We start from the raw sequence: 20980 nt of genomic DNA, 5'->3' as shown, positions 1-20980 counted from the left end.
CTTTTCCTTTTCTGTTCTTTTAGTTTATTCAATCGTTTTTCACAAACGTTTACTTATATGAATTGACTGATTTATTTATTTATTGAAAAATGCAGTCGCCATTGCTGTAGAATTTAATGGTTGTAATTAGGAGAGGGCCTCGTAAGTTGAATAACGTTTGCCCAATCAGTTTGTATATATACACTATATGCAATACAATGTTTTTGTTTGAATCAGTCAAGCTGTCCGTAGAGCAAGCCTCGTCTGTAGTGGTCTAAGGATCAAATCCTATCGATGGACCTATTTTCTTATATATATATTTCGTTTCCAATCCCAACTACTGCCCAGTGACTGGTATATCAAAAGTTGTGGCATGTGATGTCCAGTCTATGGGACAGTGTATATAAAAGACACTGCTGTTGATTAAAAAAAAAACATATTTTCGCTGAAGGTTAAGTGTCACAATTAACAAATTTATGTTTTTCAAATGTTTGGTCAACAAATCAATGTGCAGTAGGCCTAGTGATTTCATTTAAATAAAGAAAGAGACGGGACGTAGTCCAGTGGTAAAGCGCTCGCCTGATGCGCAGTCGGTCTGGGATCGATCCCCGACGGTGGTCTGTTGGACTATTTCTCGTTCCAGCTAGTGTACCACGACTGGTACATGTATATCAAAGAGCATGGCATGTATTGTTTGCGGGATGGTGCAAGATCCCTCGCTAATAATGGAAAGATATAGCGGATTTTGTCTCTAAGACTATATGTCAGAATTACCAAATGTATGATATCCAATAGCCGATGATTAATAAAACAATGTGCCCTAGTGGTGTCTTTAAACAAAATAAATTTTAAATTGTAATTTTATTCTGCCTGCTTCATCACTGAACAAGACTGGTACTCTTTAGTAATTCTCGAGACCTCATCCTTCCGGTTTCAACAACAGGACTGCCATTCTCCATTATGGCATCCTTCCTACTTGAGCAATTTGGTAAGGAGGACTTTCACTCTACTAAAACTTCTTGACAAAGTTCGAGGAGTTAAAGTTTGTTTTATTTAACAACTGGAACACATTGATTTATTAACCATGGGCTATTGAATGTCAAACATTGGGATATTGTAACATATTAGAGAGAAAACCTGCTACTTTTTTCCATTTATAGTAGTAAGGGATTGTTTATATGCACAATCCCACAGACAGGAAAGCACATACCAATATTTTCCAGGAGAGAATGACTCGACATCCCCCCGACACACACACACCCCTAGAAACTCTCCTTGCCAATCTAGATCCACCCCCGTATAAATCCATGCACACGCGCCTACACTTTATGTTTTTATATATTGAGAATAGGCAGTTACTGTAGCTTGACAGTCTATTGTTTTGGCAAACGTATACAGTAAATATCCTCCAAAATGTGGTATTTAACGCTCTAACAGTCATTTTAAACCAAAGTGTTTTTATTAAATAGTTCTGAAAAATCAGCATAAATATTCATATGGGCAGTGTAGGGTCCGCTAGTGTTCACCTGTCCACTAATGTAACAATGAACACTAGCGGTTGCAATGTTGACCGCTAGTGTAACAATATGAACACTAACGGTCGACAATGCAACCGTTAGTGTTCACAAAATTGACGTTAACACTAGCGGTTGCAATGTTGACCGCTAGTGTAACAACGTGAACATTAACGGTTAACTATGTACAATGTCGACCCTTAGTGTTCACATAACTGGTTTTGATGGTGGACATTATTTTGATTTAGTCAATTTATATCAATGAAATGCGAAAGAAACATCACATCGTATTCAATATCGTACTGCAACAGATAATAAAATAAAAAAATTCATTATCAAAACCTATTGTTGTACAAGAGAGAATTTAAGGGTGTTTTAGTCAATAGCCGATGATAAGATAAAAATCAATGTGCTCTAGTGGCGTCATTAAATAAAACAAACTTTACTTTTTCAAGGGTGTTTAGTAGTCCTCTACCAGCCTAACCGGAGGGGACTATAGGTTTTGTCTCCAACATCTGTCAGTCTGTCCGTCAGCCTTTTCCTAGACTTTTCTTTGCAATGCGTCAAGATATTGAGCTGGAAGTTTGTATATATCATGTGGAGTTACAGACACAGTTTGAGTTTCATGACAGAATTATGGATTAATGATTAAGACACCAACATAGCCTCTGGTTTGGTTTGAACACAGTACCTATCAGTTATGAACATGATGATCAACCCACTAAGTTATTTAAATGCGCTGGTAATTAAAACGCCCTCTCCCGCCCTGGGTACACCCTCAGACTTTGGGACTCGTCCTTTGAAGACGGAGTCTGTACCCATGGGGGGCATGCTTGAACATTTGGTGGACATAAGCATGGTAAAATATTGTCCTGTCCTGTCCTAAAACGCCCAGACAACCTATCGCTGGGTTCGAACCAAGTTTCTACTGGTTTTGAATCCAGTTATCTATCCAATACACGGACAAGAATATTCAATAATTAAATTAATTAACTGCTGTTCTAATCGTTGGCGTTGTTACACTAACGGTCGATGTAGTAAAATTAGTCGACTGTGTTGACTGTTACTTAACATTTTAAATTATTACACTAGCGGTCAACATTGCAACCGCTAGTGTTCATTGTTACACTAACGGTCGATGTAGTAAAATTAGTCGACTGTGTTGACTGTTACTTAACATTTTAAATTATTACACTAGCGGTCAACATTGCAACCGCTAGTGTTCATTGTTACACTAACGGTCGATGTAGTAAAATTAGTCGACTGTGTTGACTGTTATTTAACATTTTAAATTATTACACTAGCGGTCAACATTGCAACCGCTAGTGTTCATTGTTACACTAGTGGACAGGTGAACACTAGCGGACCCTACAGGGCAGACTTCACAAATTAAAAAAGTACTAAGCAAAATTAAACCCCACCGTATTTTTTCTTATTATTTATGATTTATAAAAACCCGTGGAATGACAAATTGAAAACTGTTAGCATTATGAACGTTAAAGCTTGTTTTGTTTAACAACACCACTAGAGTACATTGATTTATTAATCAATAGCTATTGGATGTCAAACATTTGGTCATTCTGACACATTGTCATCAGAGGAAACACTCTTTATTTTCCTAATGCAGAAAGGGATCTTTTATATGCACTTTTCCACAGACAGGAAAACACATACCATAGTGCACTGCTTGGCAAGAGCACCACTAGGACATATTGAGTAATTAATCATTGGCTATTGGATGTCAAACATTTTGCAATTATGACGTATAGTCTTAGAGAGGAAACCCGCTACACTTTTCCATTAGTAGCAAGGGATTTTTTAACCAAAGTGTTTGCGTTCATATATCGTACACATGTACGACATCGATTGTGTAGGTTTTATCTTTCAATCTAATTGTTTAATATGCATTTCAGACCTCGATCGCCGGATGCGCAGTCGGTCTAGGATCGATTACGAATGTTTGACATCAATATAGCTGACGATTAATAAATCAATGCGCAGTAGTGACGTCATTTAACAAAAAAAGGACTATAGGAATGCTTAACCGTGTGTAATTAGCTGTCATGGCACTGACCTTGTGTTTTGTAGAATGACATGTACATACGAGGCAGAATTGCTGTGTTTGTGAAATATATTATACAAAGCAACGCTTGTTTTCGAGTGATAAGAAAGATAAAAAGGAAACGGAGAGATATAGATAAATCATTAATATACTAGTACATTGTTCATCTATTATTAAAAGGGGCGAGACATAATCCAGTGGTAAAGCGCTCGCTTGATGCGCGGTTGGTTTAGGACAGATCCCCGTCGGTGGGCCCATTGGGGTTTTCTCATTCCAGCTAGAGTACCACTTAACTTGTAAATACTCTTTAATTATCTCTAATATTAGAAGAAAAAAAATTCTGCGACAAGATTTGTTTTGTTTTCGTTTGTCGTTTGTTTGTTTATTTGCTTTCCTGAAGGTTTTTTTTTTTTGTGTGTGGTTTTTTTTTTTCCTTTTATCCTTTCAGTTTTTTTCCTTCTCTTTTTGTTAAAAATCTAGAATGTCGAAATAATATGTGATGTTCTTCTATTTCCTCTTGATGCCCCATTGAGATATTTCTCGTTCCAGCCAGTGCACCAAGACTGATATATCAAATGCGGTGGTATGTGCTGTCGTGTCTGAAGGAAAGTGCATATAAAAGATCCCTTAATACTAATTGATAAATGTAGCGTGTCTCCTCTCTAAGACTGTATTTCCAAATTACCAAATCATGAATGTTTCACATCCAATAGCTGATGATTAATAAATCAATGTGTTCTAGTGGTGTCGTTAAACAAAACAAACCTTTAACTTTAACTATTACAATACTAATCAAAATTATACTCTCCACCCCCACCCCCGACACATTTTTGCTTATTACACACTATTCATTAAAATCCATGAAATAAGAATTTAAAAACTGTGTTAGCATCTGTTACTACATACAATCAAAAAGTTGTCTTTTAAAGATGAAAAATTACACACTGCATAAAAAATAGCAAGTTTGAAATAGACTATATGAAACTGATTGCCACTATCTGCATTATTATGCCAATAGTTTTGATCACACCTGTCAAGTGTAATAATACCTTGTTTAGTATAGTCTATTGTAAAGTGTGTGCGGATACTACATTGTGAGTATGCTAAAAGAGAGTTTATAATGCCCCTCCAATGTTATATAGTAACAGGTCATCTTAATGCTAGAGGCGGGATTTAGCTCAGTCGGTAGTAAAGTGTGTGCGGATCCTACATTGTGAGTATGCTAAAAGAGAGTTTATAATGCCCCTCCAATGTTATATAGTAACAGGTCATCTTAATGCTAGAGGCGGGATTTAGCTCAGTCGGTTGTAAAGTGTGTGCGGATCCTACATTGTGAGTATGCTAAAAGAGAGTTTATAATGCCCCTCCAATGTTATATAGTAACAGGTCATCTTAATGCTAGAGGCGGGATTTAGCTCAGTCGGTTGTAAAGTGTGTGCGGATCCTACATTGTGAGTATGCTAAAAGAGAGTTTATAATGCCCCTCCAATGTTATATAGTAACAGGTCATCTTAATGCTAGAGGCGGGATTTAGCTCAGTCGGTTGTAAAGTGTGTGCGGATCCTACATTGTGAGTATGCTAAAAGAGAGTTTATAATGCCCCTCCAATGTTATATAGTAACAGGTCATCTTAATGTTAGAGGCGGGATTTAGCTCAGTCGGTTGTAAAGTGTGTGCGGATCCTACATTGTGAGTATGCTAAAAGAGAGTTTATAATGCCCCTCCAATGTTATATAGTAACAGGTCATATTAATGCTAGAGGCGGGATTTAGCTCAGTCGGTTGTAAAGTGTGTGCGGATCCTACATTGTGAGTATGCTAAAAGAGAGTTTATAATGCCCCTCCAATGTTATATAGTAACAGGTCATCTTAATGCTAGAGGCGGGATTTAGCTCAGTCGGTTGAGTGCTCGCTTTAGGTACCTGCGTCGTAGGATCGAACCACCTCGGTGGATCCATTCAACTCTTTGGGTTTTTGCTCATTCCATGCAGTGCACAATGGTACGTGCTATCCTGTCTGTGAGAAAGTGCATATAAAAGATCCGTTGGTGCACTAGGAAAACTTTAGCAGGTTTCCTCTTATGATGAGTAACAGTTACCAAATGTTTGACATCCAATAGCCAATAAGTAATAAATCAATGTACTCTAGTGGTGTCGTTAAACAAAACAAGCTTTAACATTCATAATGCTAGTAGAGTTTTCAATTTGTCGTTACACGGGTGTTCATAAATCATAAATAATAAGCAAAAATCCAGTGGGGGGTAATTTTCTTCAGTACTATTTTAATGTATGAAGCCTGTTCATAAGAATCTTTATGCTGAGTTTCCAGAACTATCGAATAAAAACTTCAGGAGAAGATAGATTTTGAAATTTTAGTTTAAATTAAAAATAATAATGATAATAAAAATTCCGAAATATGTCTGTATTAGTTTCTGGATAGTGCCCCAAAGAATCAATTTAGTTGTACCGTGAGTCAGAAAAATACAATCAAGGTAAAGTTTTTGTTTTAAGACACCACTAGAGCACATTGATGTATTAATAAACGGCTACTGAATGTCAAACATTTGATAATTCTGACATATAGTCTTAGAGAGGAAACTCTCGACATTTTTTCATTAGTAGCAAGGATAGCACATGCCACGGCCTTGATATACCAGTCGTGATATACTGACTGGAACGAGAAATAGCACAACGGGCCTACCAACTGGGATTGATCACAGACCGACCGCGCACCAAGACTATCCTATAGAGTTTGCTTTATATATTGATTAATTAATCATCGGCTATTGGATGTAAAACATTTAGTAATTCTGACACGTAGTCATCAGAGAAATCCCGCTACATCTTTCCTAATGTAAGGGACCTTTTATATGTACTTTCCCACAGACAGGACAGTTCATACCACGGTTTTTGATATACCAGTTGATGTGCACTGGCTGGTACTAGAAATAGCTCAATGGGTCCACTGACAGGGATCGATCCTAGACCGACCGCGCGTGTGAAGAGTGCCCCAGAGAATCCATGTACATGTAGTGGTACTGTACAATACAATCAAGGTAACACTTCACCAGAAGGGTTCACGTACGGGGAGGAAGGAAGGCAATGTTTTATTTAACGACGCACTCAACACATTTTATTTTCGGTTATATATCACACAGAATCGCTGTCGCCACTTCATGGGCTACTCTTTTCGATTAGCAGCAAGGGATGTTTTTTATATGTACCATTCCACAGACATGATAGTACATACCACAGCCTTTGTTACACCAGTTGCGAGCGCTTTACCATTGCGCTACGTTCCGCCCCGTACGGGGAGATGCTAGACAAATCAACATTAGAAAAGCTCCGCTAACAAAATTCATAGCGGTGCTAAAAAGAATGACAAACAAAAACTAGACAAAAACCAAAAATGTCATAACTATTTAATCCAAAGGTAAAAATACATTCTGGTGTGTGTCGGGGGGGGGGGGGGGGGGGGCATCACAAATATGTAATTTCGTTTCAAGTTATTTTCGTGCTTATATCCAGTGAAGGTTCAAGCACGCTGTAGTATCTCACTGTCGCACTGACTATCTTGTTCTTAACGCTGTAGTATCTCACTGTCGCATTGTCTATCTTGTTCTTAACGCTGTAGTATCTCACTGTCGCATTGACTATCTTGTTCTTAACCCTGTAGTATCTCACTGTCGCATTGACTATCTTGTTCTTAACCCTGTAGTATCTCACTGTCGCATTGACTATCTTGTTCTTAACCCTGTAGTATCTCACTGTCGCATTGACTATCTTGTTCTTAACCCTGTGTCCGAAGTTACATAACCGTAAGTAATATGATTTGAGTGCGTCATTAAATAAAACCTTTTGTTGTTGTTGTTGTTTTATACAATATAATATTATGTTCTTCCTCTTTTTCTTTTCATTGGTGGTGAAACGTGGGTAACTCAGATGTTTAACTGGTAACTCAGATGTTTAACTGATAACTCAGATGTTTAACTGGTACTCGTGTTTAGACAAAATGACCTTAACAACTGTTATTACCATTTAGAAAAACTAACTGAAATTAACAATTGTTATTCCTGTTTAGGAAACTTTTTTACTAAGTGATATTTCTCTCTAGAAAAACCAACTTGTATTAGTAATTGTTATTACTGTTTAGAAAAAAAAATCAGAAATTAGTCATTGTTCTATCTGTATAGAAATAGTAACTGAAATGAGTAACTCTTATTCTTGTTTAGAAATATTAACTCAAATAAGTAATTGTTATTCCTGTTTAGAAATAATAAGCGAAATTAATAAATGATACTCATGCAGAGATCAAAATAAGGAAACAAAATTAAGTTTTTATTCATAGATAGAAATTACAACTTCGTTAACTGAAATTTCTATACAGGAGTACTGACTTAATTTTCAGTTACTACTCTTAAAAATAAAATATGCTTACTCATGTCAAAAAAAGCTCCCCTTAGGATGTGAATTAGAAACAAAACTACTTCAAATGATTAAATAGTAATGCTCAATATCATAATTTATTATATACATAGCAATGAAATATATAGATCTACAGAAACCATAAAAATTATAGCCGGTGAAAAGTCATATTTTCACTGTACTTTAGCTACACTGAAAATATGGAAATAGTCTTTTAGTTTTTTGTAAGTTCACGATTAAACTATCTCCCTTTGTCTCGTTTCTTCGTATTTAAGTTTGATGATTACCAATGCACCTGATCGTATTTGAAAAAAAGAAGAGTAATTTAAACAACTGTACCCATAAAAAAAGGGATATGAAGTGCAATTACGATAAAATAGATAAAACGAATTGAACACGAAGCTAAATAATGATGACACAATGTCCTGTCATTGAGTGTAAGGTAAAATGTAACAGTATTCGATTCGTTTTGCTTTTGTGTTTTGTTTTGTTTTTGGTGGGGTGTGGGGGGTGTGGGGGGATCGCTTTGCCAGGCATGTTTGCACAGCAGTATTATTAAATAAATGTTAATTTAATAATTAAATAAAGATAATTTTTATTAAAATTTCTTTTAAAAAGTCTATGGTCAAGTACATTTTCGAGAAAAGTTCCATCGGAAGAAATATATCATGGTGTTACGTGTTTTCGATATGATAAGCGAAAGATATTAAAAAAAGCGAAAGATATTGTAATTTGTTTTGAAAAGATGTATATAATAAATAAACCATTTCATGATGGGGGTTTTTCGAATACGATTTTTATGTCAGCTTGTGATGTCTGAAAAACTAATTTTCACTAATTGCTTTGCAGTTCTTGAAAATATGGTTTTCATACATCACTCGTTGACATAAAAATCGTATTCGAAAACAAAACCCCATGAAATAGCCTCTATATCTCAAGTGTTTCTCCATAATTTTTAGTTAGAGGAGTTGAAATTTATTTCATGCCTTTATTATGTACATGGTACTTTACCCATTTTTGATAGAGATATGGCCGTTGAATTTATAAAATACGAAAATGTGTTAGGCCCGGTAAGTGACATGTGTTGCTTTAGCGGTATTCTCAGAATCCATGTTGCAGAAGAGACCTTCTCAGCATTGTGTAACTGCTTTGATATCAATAGCTAAATATTTCTATTTTATTTTATTTTATTTTTTTATTATTTGCTTTTATTTGTCTTGGTGCATTGTGTTGTGTCTTTCCGTTTCTCTTAACCACCCGATAATGCAGTGTTGTTGTTTTTTCTATTATTAAAGAATGCACAAGTCCATAAAGCCATATGATATGTCTCAGATTACCGCGAATATCTTTGTAATGTGTGAACTTCATCTCTTTAATGTTTTTGATGATTGTACGTATGACGCATATAATCTGACTATGAAATAGCGTCCATAACTGACAACGTTATTTTCCCATTGTTTCTGGGGATTGTCATACACAGCGCATCCTTTGAAGGGAATAATTGAAATCGCGCCAATACATCCCCGCGAAATTCCAGCCTCCACAAATATTAAGTTTGAAATGACCAGCGCATGCCAGATTCATTCGAGATATGAAGGCATGTTTGCATACACGAAGGTTGCCATAGAGGGTAATAATACTCTTGTCAGATGTTTTGTTTGCAGAACAATTGATTTTTTGATATTGTCAATGGCTGTGCAACCGGAAGCCGTTGAGTACAAACAGCTACGCATGGTCGCGTGCGTTGCGGTATGTGCAGACAACTTGTTCAGCACAGAAAGCATTTGTTGTTACGTAAGAATGCGACAGAAAGTCACATTGTTTTGCAAGAATGTGCAAAGAAAGACACATGTCTTTGCAGGAAAATGCAAGAAAGATCAATTTCTTTAAAGGGATATGCAAGTAAGACATTTTACAAGAATATGGCTACCAAAACAAAACGGAGGCATTCATTGAGTTTGTCACATGACACAATGTAAAACTGCACCTTAAATTTTGAAATACAGCAGATACATTTTTTTTCCTTGCAAATATTGTTATCTTTAAAGAGAAGATATGCAAATAAAATCAATTTCTTTACATGAATATGCAAGTAATATATCTCACACGAATATAGCTAGACGCTAAATACAGAACACTAATTCAGTTTATCACAAGACTCGGTGTAAAGATTATGCAAATAAGATCAATTCCTTTCCACGAATATGCAAGTAAGAATGTTTACAAGAAGGTGACTAAACGCCGAATACAGTAGAATATTATCTCAGTTTATTAAATGACACAATGTAAAACTTTACCTTAATATCTGAAAATCAGCAAATGCATATCTTCAAGCAAATATTTGTTTTTTAAACATGCAAATAAGGTCAATTTCTTTACAAGAATATACAAGTAGGATAGTTTACAATTATGCCATTGGAAGCCAAATAGAATGAATTTTATTCGTTTTACGAAATTACGCAATGTAAAACTACACCTTAAATTTTTAAAATGCACCGGATACATTTTTAACGAAAATAGTTTTCTTTTTGTCAAAATATTTTGAAAGACAAAGAGTTTTACTATATTTCACAAGAAGGAACGTCACACAGACATATTTTACAAATATTGCTTCTTCTCGATATAACAAAATCGCAAACATTTTTTGGAAACAAAAGAAACTCTTTGAAAATAAATGACAGTGGAACAACCCTTCCCCCTCCCCCATTACATGTAGGACTAAAACAGCTCTACTTTGTCAATACATACATACATACATACATACATACATTATGTATGCGAGTGTGTGTGTGCGTGCGTGCGTGCGTGCGTGTGTGTGTGTGTGAATTAGGGCGTGTGTGAAGTAGTGCGAGGATGTAAGTATTTTAAAACGCAGTTCAGTAAATCAAATAACAGAACATTCGTGTTACAACTCAACGCACGATCTCCGTCAATGTTTGGTCTAGTAAATAATACCGTGGTGTATACATGATGCTTGCATTCTCGAAAATAATTGCATTAAAATAAATAGGTGATATTTATCACCAGTGATATCATTTTCATGACGTGAACAGAATTTACATTCATTTCTAGGAATATTTTCCATCATTGGTATTCCGATCTATATACTGTATTCTAGAGTAGTAATGCCTGTATTTTATACAAAGTTATAAAGTGGCATTGGGTCAATAGTGTCGACTTGACTGTCAGTAACACCGTGAGCGTCTGGCACATTGCGGGTTTTGGTCGTAGTCAATATTTGCTGTTATTAATTGTGTGATCCCTTTTCGCTTTTCTACATGTGTAGAATATATAGAGCCTATTTCATTGTTTTGTTTTCGAATACGATTTTTATGTCAATTCGTGATGTGTGAAAACTATATTTTCACTCCTTGCGACCTAAAACCATATTTTCACGAATTGCGAAGCAATGAGTGAAAATAATGTTTTCACACATCACGAGTTGACATAAAAATTGTATTCGAAAAATCCACCATGAAAACGTCTATTTCTTATATACATCTTTTCTAATGTTTGACAATACCTTTCACTTTCTGATGATATCTTTCGCTTTTCCTATCGAAAACACGTGATAATTTTTTTCCAATGAAACATTTCCAGAAAATATACTTGACCAAGACTTTTTAAAAGAAATTTCAATAAAAATTATCTTTATTTAATTATTAAATTAACATTTGTTTAATAATACTGCTGTGCAAACATATCTGACGAAGCGATCCACACAAAACCCCCACAAAAAACTAATCGAACGCCGTTAAAATTTCCGTACACTCAATGACAGGACATTGTCTCATCATTATTTAGCTTTGTATTCAATTCGTTTTAGATATTGTATCGTCATTGCACTTCACACATCTTTTTCATAGGTACAGTTGTTTAAATTACTTCTTTTTTTCTTTTTCAAATACGATCAAATGCATTTGTAATCATCAAACTTAAATACAAAGAAACGAGACAACGGGAGATAATTTAATCATGAACTTTTACAAAAAAGTAAATACGATTTCTATATTTTCACTGTAGCTAAAATACAGTGAAAATGTGACTTTTCACCGATATCACTTTTATGGTTTCGTAGATCTATATATTTCATTGCTACGTCTATGATAAATTATCAGAAATGTCATAAGAGAATACAGAAACTACTGTAGTAGAACGTCACCATAGATCATTTGAAAATCCTTTTCTCAAACATGAGACTATGATATTATGATCAAAATGTAATGTAAAAGAGTGCATGAACTTAACTCACTATGTCTTTTCAATAAGGTATTCGTTGTCGTTGGTTGTGAGGTCAAAGTTGTAGACCCTAGTTTTATGGACACTGAGTTTGGTTAACCTACAAACCTCTAACACATCTGGATAAGGTTACAATAGAATGAAACAAGAGTCTGTGACATTGAAATACACTTACAAATAGACTAGAATTGGTCTCTATAACAGTTACTTTTCAGACGTACGTGCGTTTTTAGAATCATTAGAATTTTTTTTTAATTTTTTTTAAACATTTGATATTACAAACACAAGGATGACCAGAAACACTTTGGATGTACGGAAATGGATAATGTAAACAATAAAACAACACCGGCTCTAATAGTGAAAGTGTATGTACAACTGATTCGATTTCCGTCAATATATACTGTATTTATTTCAATGAGCTTTGTCCTGTGGTAGTTTTGATTTAGTAAATTACTCCGTGTGTTGCAGGTGCAGGAAGGATGACATTGTATTTCGCAGTAAATGATTTCCTCGGGAGTGGTTGTCCTGTAGACGTGGCACTTGAATTAAGATTCATGGAATCACCTACTGTTTTGTCAAACGCCACTTCGACTCGTCATTGTGTAGAGATACAGTCTTGATATGTGGATATCGTGTTTTTTTCGTTTCGAGTTTTACTATATCCAATTAATGCTTAAGGTAGCACTAAACAAAATAACACCCGGCTGGGTCAAAGTTCGAGGTGCACCTAACTTTTGATAGAGCCGTTAATACCATGCGTCCTGTTTTGGTGTTTGTTGTTAAAACAATTAATTTCATCTGGACAAAAATGTATGCAATTTTATTTCATCTAGTACCAATGTATCAAGTAGCATTGTGCTTCAAACATGTGGCGCAGCCTACTCATAATAGCATGGCTCTTTTTGTGCGGAACTAGGGTAGTCATAGACGCTACCAGTTGTCTCTGAAATGAGAAGCTTAACCCTAATTTTTTCTGATTTAAGGGTGAAGGGTGGTAGTATGTATATGCATGGTGTATATGTCGATTGATGCGCTGCAAGTAAGAGTTGTAGCCACATATGTTACTGTTGTCGTCTATGGGATTTGATTTGGTGGTATACACCCTTGTCTTTGCAACGCACCAAATATTTACTTGTCAAGAAGTGTATGTTTAGATGGCAAACTCAGCATAGTGGTCTCATATAAATCAAGTTTGAGCAGTGAAAACTCACCCAAAATTTCAGCCAGTACTACCAAACTTAAAGGCAGCAGTACACCAAGTAGTATCCGAGTGGTTCAAAGTTCGAGGTGCACCCAACTTTTCATTCCACTGTTAAGGCTACCAGTCCTACCACTGGTGATACATGTGGCAGTATTTGTTGTCATAAAATGATAAATCAGCTCACAAGCAAATTCTTGTAATTTAATTGTAACTAGTGTCAGTGTATTAGCCACTGTTGTACTGGTAACATGCGCGGGTCCTAGTAAAACATGATGATATCCGGTTTACCTTAAGGGCAATGAGAAGTAGTATTTACATCTATTGTGTATATGTAGATTTAGCCACATATCACTATTGTCGTTTTTAATAGAATGGGATGGACTGTTAATGTCTAAGTGTTATAGGGTTAATTTGAATGCTTGAGTAGCTATACCCATGTTATTAAGAACTTACTAATACTAATACACCATAGTATTTTAGTATTTTCTCTTAATGTATCATGATTTATGATTATTTGTTGTTGGATTTTTTTAGAAATTTTGATTTCTGTTTTACCATATAAGCAGAATAACTCATATTCTGAAGAGAGAAAAAATCAATAATAGTCATGTAATTGTCAGGTCACGAACTTTAAACCGGGATTCCTACGACAAGAGCTATTATGAACGAAAAAGATTTGTTTTCTTTAATGACACCACTAGAGCACATTACATTTATTAAAAAAAGAAATGAAAGAAATGTTTTATTTAACGACGCACTCAACACATTTTATTTACAGTTATATGGCGTCAGACATATGGTTAAGGACCACACAGATTTTGAGAGGAAACCCGCTGTCGCCACTTCATGGGCTACTCTTTCCGATTAGCAGCAAGGGATCTTTTATTTGCGCTTCCCACAGGCAGGATAGCACAAACCATGGCCTTTATTGAACCAGTTATGGATCACTGGTTGGTGCAAGTAGTTTACACCTACCCGATGAGCCTTGCGGAGCACTCACTCAGGGTTTGAAGTCGGTATCTGGATTAAAAATCCCATGCCTCGACTGGGATCCGAACCCAGTACCTACCAGCATGTTGACCGATGGCCTAACCACGACGCCACCTAGGCCGGTCATTACATTTATTAATCATCTGCTATTGGATGTCAAACATTTGGTAATTTTCACGTATAATCTTAGAGAGGAAAGCCGCTACATGTTTCCATTAGTAGCAATGAATCTTTTATATGCACCATCCCACAGACAGGATAACACATAACACATCCTTTGATATACAAGTCGTGGTGCACTGGCTGGAACAAGAAATAGCCCAATAGGCTCACTAACGGGGATCGATCCCAAACCGGCCGCGCATCAGGCGATCGCTTTACCACGGGGCTACGTCCCGCCCCTCCTATGAACGAAGCACCCAACAGTGCTTAATGGTAGCATTCTTCAACTGTCGAAGTGTTCGTTTAAATCTGCTTTGTGCAGACACGACTTTGAATGTGATACGTTTCTCATCGTTTAAGAGGCAGGATTCAGTTCAGCCTTGGGTGCTTGGGTTGTACAGTCAGACCCATCGGCGGACCAACTGGCTTTCGTTTCCCGTCCAGTCATGTGCTTTGATTGTAGGTTCGAACCCCACAGTCGACCCATTCTCTCATTGTGTTTTCCCCCGTTCTAACCAATGCCGCACGACATGTATATTAAAGGCCGTAGTATATGCTGTCCTGTCTGTGGAAAAGTACAGATAAAAGATCCATTGCTACTAAATGAACAAAAATGTAGCAGGTTTCCTCTGTGTCAGAATGACCAAATATCTGATACTGAATAGCTTATGATTAAATTGTCAGTGTTCTAGTGGTGTCGTTAAAACAAAAACTAATTTAATTTTAACTTTGTTTCATCATTAAGACTTGACGGCTCAATAGGGATGGAATGAAGCGGGATTTAGCTCAGTTGCTTTGAGTGACCACAACTGGTCAGAGGCCGTGGTATGTGATTTTCTATCTGTGGAAAAGTGCACATAAAAGATCCCTTGCTGCATTAGGAACAATGTAGCAGGTTTTCTCTGATGACTACGTGTCAGAATTTCCAAATGTTTGACATCCAATAGCAGATAATTTAATAAATCAGTGTGCTCTAGTAGTGTCGTTAAAGAAAACAAACTTTAGACACTTTTATTTCATGTGTTGGCAGTCCATGTGGATGAAGTGTGTATCGAATATACTGAATACCAAAAGAAACGCAAAGCAGGGATATGCATAGATTACAATTACAATAGGTTTACTGCTTTACAAAAGCTCAGTTCTGTAAAATAATTGATAGTATATCAACCTGTAATTCTCCTAAATCTCAATATGTGTTAAACTTAATCACTTCTGTAAAAAAATGTTTTAAAAACTTTAATGTTCTTTTGGTGTTTAGTGTAGTCACATAATTGCTACACGTGTTCTAGAAAGTGTGATAATAAACATATTTCCACCAAATAAGATGTTCATACCGATGTGCATTTTCCCCAGAGATAGCAAAATATTGAAGTAATGGTTAAATGCAATTTTAAATACAGGCCTACCCTACTATATCATCATACTTCTGTCCTTGGTGGATATTCACTGTTCATGGACTGAATGCCCAGATAGCATGTTTGAACCGAAATTGGAGAGGAGCGTGAAACGTTTTGTTATTATATGGGTGTTGATAGGTATGTTCCCAGGAGAAAATGTTCAATTCCAGGTGTTAAAATACGTATGTCATTTCCAGGATTGTGAGTACAGTAACAAGGAAACGTGGGGTGGGGTGGGCATGTTCCTGCGGTCACCATGCTCCGCGGTCCCTAATGTAAAAGTTCTTCAAACCTGAGTGTGTGTGGGGAGGTGGTTGAGGAGAGGGATGTTCTTAAAAGTCTGTTCCTTCCTCCCAGTAGGCTTATCTTATGATATGATGATTATTTTATTTTAACTCCAGTTGTGTGTTGTTGTTTTTTTCCCATTTGAACTGTTTTTATACTTCTGGTTTTAAATGCTGCTGTCCTGTTTTTACGATTAAACTTACATATTAAATATATTTTCTTGTATAGAATATCAGTGTCTGTATGTATATTCAATATGCTTCTTCTTTTTTTAGGAATAAAATAAAATTTAACTTAGTACAAATATTAGAACGGTCAGAAACACGTTTAATATACAGCCACTAATATTTTATGCAGAAAAATATATTTGATATGTGATTACAATCGTTAAAAAGTCTCTGTTAGTCGATAACATCTTAAAAATAGCAGCAAAATCAGGAATGTCCCTTTAAGGTGTGTGTGAACATGCCCGAATCTGGATAACAACATATATTGATACTAACACTACTGTCAAACAGCTATATAGGGTTGCAAACAAATCACTATACATTTTTATATGGATTACAACTAACAGTGTGTGATGGAAGGAAGGAAGGAAATGTTTTATTTAACGACGCACTCAACACATTTTATTTACGGCTATATGGCGTCAGACATATGGTTAAGGACCACACAGATATTGAAGGAGGACACCCGCTGTCGCCATTTCATGGGCTACTCTTTTCGATTGGCAGCAAGGGATCTTTTATGTGCACCATCCCATAGACAGGATAGCACATATCACGGCCTTTGATGTACCAGTCTTGGTGCACTGGCTGGAGCGAGAAATAGCCCAATGGGCTCACTGACGGGGATCGATGCCAAACCGACCGCTCATCAAGCGAACGTTTTACCACTGGGCTACGTCTCGCCCCTAGAATGATAGAAATACATAGTGAAAAGGTTTAAGGCCAGCTCACTTTGCCCGAATATCTCTATCGTTTTTGCCCGAATTTGCGGATTTCCGCCAGTACTAGGGGTGCAGTCTCCCCCCCCCCCCCCCACACACACACACACCGTCTCGTATACTTATGCATTATACATTATCTACGCTTACCTAGCAGCATCATAATGTTATATGTATCTACAAATAATATATCGCATTCCATAATCTCTGAAATAATTGTATCGATCGTAGAGCAAAATAGAGAAAGTAAGTCATTGGTTCCACTGAGCTGGATCATTCCTGTAACTACACGTTGTGGATGCAGGACTTTAGAATCTAGTCTCAAATTTCTAATGACGTCACATGTATACACTTTGTGCGGCGTTGCTATGGTATGAAACTCTCAAACTCTAGTCTGTACTAAATGTTTTATAAGCACCAAACCAGGCCCCGTGCTTATAAACCTTAAAGTCTAGACTTTAATAGAGTCCAAACTTTAACGTCATGGCAACGCCATTCAAATAGTATTACGTTAAAGTCTGGACTTTATTAAAGTCTAGACTTTAAGTTTTATAAGCACAGGCCCTGGCCTTGTGGACTTGAGACTCTAATAGAGTCTGGGACGTGAACGTCATGGCAACGCCATACAAATTGTATATGTGTGACGTCATTAGAGATTGAGTCTGGACTCTAACAGTTTTATAAGCACGGGCCCTGGTACTCCCTTTATGTGCCTATATCCAATCAAGCTTAGGCACAGCCTCTCACCTTGCAGCTGACCTTGCCGCTGACCTAGTCTTGGCAGAGGTGGATTCAGGGGACACCAGGGGACCCGCCCCTCCTAAAAAAAATCAAGAGCCCCTTTTTCCCCTTCTAAAAACATTCAAGTGCCCCTTTTTCCTCTCTTGAAAATATTCAAGTGCCCCCTTTTTCCTTCCTTTATTTGTCTTCGTATTCGGTTGCCCTTTTCCCGTTTTCCTGGATCCGACTCTATAGGGACAAAGTAGTGTAACTCACCTTGAGCTGCACGCTTTGTATGTCATCATACCCCACCCACTGTTTCTCCTTGGCGCTGTACGCATATGGAACCATTTGACTGCTGGACCATACTCGAGTCCATCCATTCTTCAGTCGGTCTTTTATCTACAAAGAAAGAAACACAGTAATGTTTGGTTGTCACAGTTTGATCACAGTCGGTTTAAGGATCCGCAGGTCCTGTAGCACAAATAATAGCGGGGATCCCTTCCCAGGATATATATTTTGCAACCCCCTGGAAATGACCTGGGGAAAATAAATGTACACCGCGGAGCCCCCTGAAGGTTGTATAGTACCAAAGAAGAGAGTTCCGTGTCAAAGTTCGAGTTGCACCGTGTCAAAGTTCGAGGTGCACCGTGAAATGTTTACGGAGTAAAAACAGCTGTGGGTGTGATTGGTAGTAATATGTGACATTGATATTATTTGTGCAAATACTATTATCCATTGACAATAAATAAATACACATTTATTTGTTATACAGATGTTATGCAGTATATACTACAGGTTGAAACTAATGCGGGGTACCCCCAAAAATGGAACTGCAATTTTCAGCAGAAATGACGGTTGCTAATAAAAACATTAATTTAGTCTCTTAAATGGTATGTGACCCCCCCCCCCCCCCCCCCCATTTTTTTGCAGGTAGATTAGGTGTGAGGTGCCACACGTTTTATTGCTGTACTTCCTGGATGTGTTGATACGCTGCTTATGCCAGTTTTGTTAGTAAAAGTTAATATTATCGGCAATAGGAATTGATTTGGTCTATTAGAACATGAGTTACTGGGCTCTGAGTTGGATTTGGAATTATAAATAGTACAGACATTTTTGTAAATTCGTTACTCCTTAACGTAAAGTATTATGTATATATATATATGAAACAAAATTACAAAAGAGTACACTAAATGAAATTTGAGTTAAAAAATTCATCAAAGACAAGTTACAAATAGAGAAGTACATATATTATAAAACATGTTTACATACACAATTCAACGACAACTGGGAACCTTGGTTGAGACTTCTAGAACACTATAGTTGAGACACTTAGTACTTTTATTACATATTTTTAAATCACAATGCCAGTTTAAGAAGTATATCTACTTATCTTTTACCCTTGTCTTATATCTTTATTTAGACTATTTTTATTTCCACTTTGTAATTGATCTATTTTATTCTGATATCAATATGTTATATTATTTTCAGATTAAGATTATGTAATGTCTGTTTGCTATATATAACATATAAGATAATGAACGCGCAGGCAGGTACGGTGGAAGTATCATAGCGCAAGTAGACATTAGAAGGGGGGAGGCTGACTGCGATCGAGGGCGCAAAGCAACGTTTACAGGGGGTTTGGAGGTATACTCCCCCGTAGCATCTCTTTCTTAAAGTAACATACGCTAGTTTTTAAACATTAAGGCATATTTTTTACTATTAGAGCCGTTTTTGATAACTGAAATTATACTTTACTTAGATTTTATTGTTCAGATTATCCATTTCCGTACATTCGAAGTGTTTTTGGTCATCCTGGTGTTTTTAATATTATCACAAAATGCATTTCTCACGTGCGTCTGAGAAGTAACAGTTATGATGGAGTCGAGGTTTAGTCTATTTATAGAGGGTATACGACCGTTTTAATGTGACAGACTCATGTTTCACTCAGTTGTAACGTTATCCAAATGTGTTACAGGTTTGTTTATTAACTAAACTTAGAGTGCATTTTCATGGGCTGAAACCAGTATGTCCCTTTAAGATTTACTGCCAATAATAGTTTTGATTCAGAATTATTGGACGGGCTAGAGCCCCTACCCCCCCCCCCCCCCCCCCCCCTCCAGCCTCCTCCTTCGCCTTGCTTACCATAACTCATTTTTGGGGCAATAAACTATTTGGGGGGAAAAGGTTTGGTTTAACAACGCACTCGATACATTTTAATCACGGTTATATGACGTCGGACACACGGTTAAGGGCCACACGGATGAAAAGGGAAACCCGCTGCTGCCGATCAATTTTCAGAAACAGCAATGGACAGGCCTTTCAGAATTGAAGATCTCTAAGCAAAACCAAATTCAAGTATCTCATTTCGGTTTTACATAGCCCATCAAAGGAAACCCGCTACATTTTTTAATGCAGCAAGGGATCTATTATATGCACTTTCCCACAGACAGGCAAGCACATACCGCGGCCTTTGTCCAGTTGTGGTGCACTGGTTGGAACGAGAAAAAAACAATCAGCTGAATGGGTGCACCGAGGTGGTTCGATCCTGCGATGCAAGCAGCTAAAGCGAGCACTCAACCGACTGAGCTAAATCCCGCCACTATGGAAGATGGAAGATGTTTTATTTAACGACGCACTCAACACATTTTATTTACGGTTATATGACGTCAGACATATGGTTAAGGACCACACATATATTGAGAGAGGAAACCCGCAGTCACAACTTCATGGGCTATTCTTTTCGATTAGCAGCAAGAGATCTTTTATATGCACCATCCCATAGACAAGATAGCACATACCACGACCTTTGATGTACCAATCGTGGTGCACTGGCTGGAGCAAGAAATACCCCTTTGGGCTCACGATCGATCCCAAACCGACCGCGCATCAAGCAAGCGTTTTACCACTTAGCTACGTCTCGCCCCTACCATAGCTTATTATAACCAGGCAAATAGTGTCCTAAATTTAATGCGCGAAAAAGAAAAGGTTTACGCCAAACCAGACACGCGAACGAAACCAATGTGTTCGCAATTTTCTGAGACATGAAAGATCGTTCATAT

At 37.0% G+C, this 20980-nt stretch overlaps 1 protein-coding gene across 1 annotated transcript in view; it reads right to left on the bottom strand.

The window, feature by feature from the left end:
* The window catches only part of LOC121385079 (proteoglycan 4-like), an 88567-nt gene that overhangs the window by 8153 nt on the left and 59434 nt on the right, over nt 1-20980 (bottom strand). The window contains exon 8 of the mRNA XM_041515616.1: nt 18195-18320. Within this exon, the coding sequence (XP_041371550.1) occupies nt 18195-18320 (126 nt within the window). The remainder of the gene's footprint in view (nt 1-18194; nt 18321-20980) is intronic.

This window comes from Gigantopelta aegis, chromosome 11 (genome assembly GCF_016097555.1).
Source record: "Gigantopelta aegis isolate Gae_Host chromosome 11, Gae_host_genome, whole genome shotgun sequence".
Classification (NCBI taxonomy): Eukaryota; Metazoa; Mollusca; class Gastropoda; order Neomphalida; family Peltospiridae; genus Gigantopelta; species Gigantopelta aegis.
Note: the sequence above shows the minus strand (reverse complement) of the source record. Positions and strands in the feature narration are given on the sequence as shown.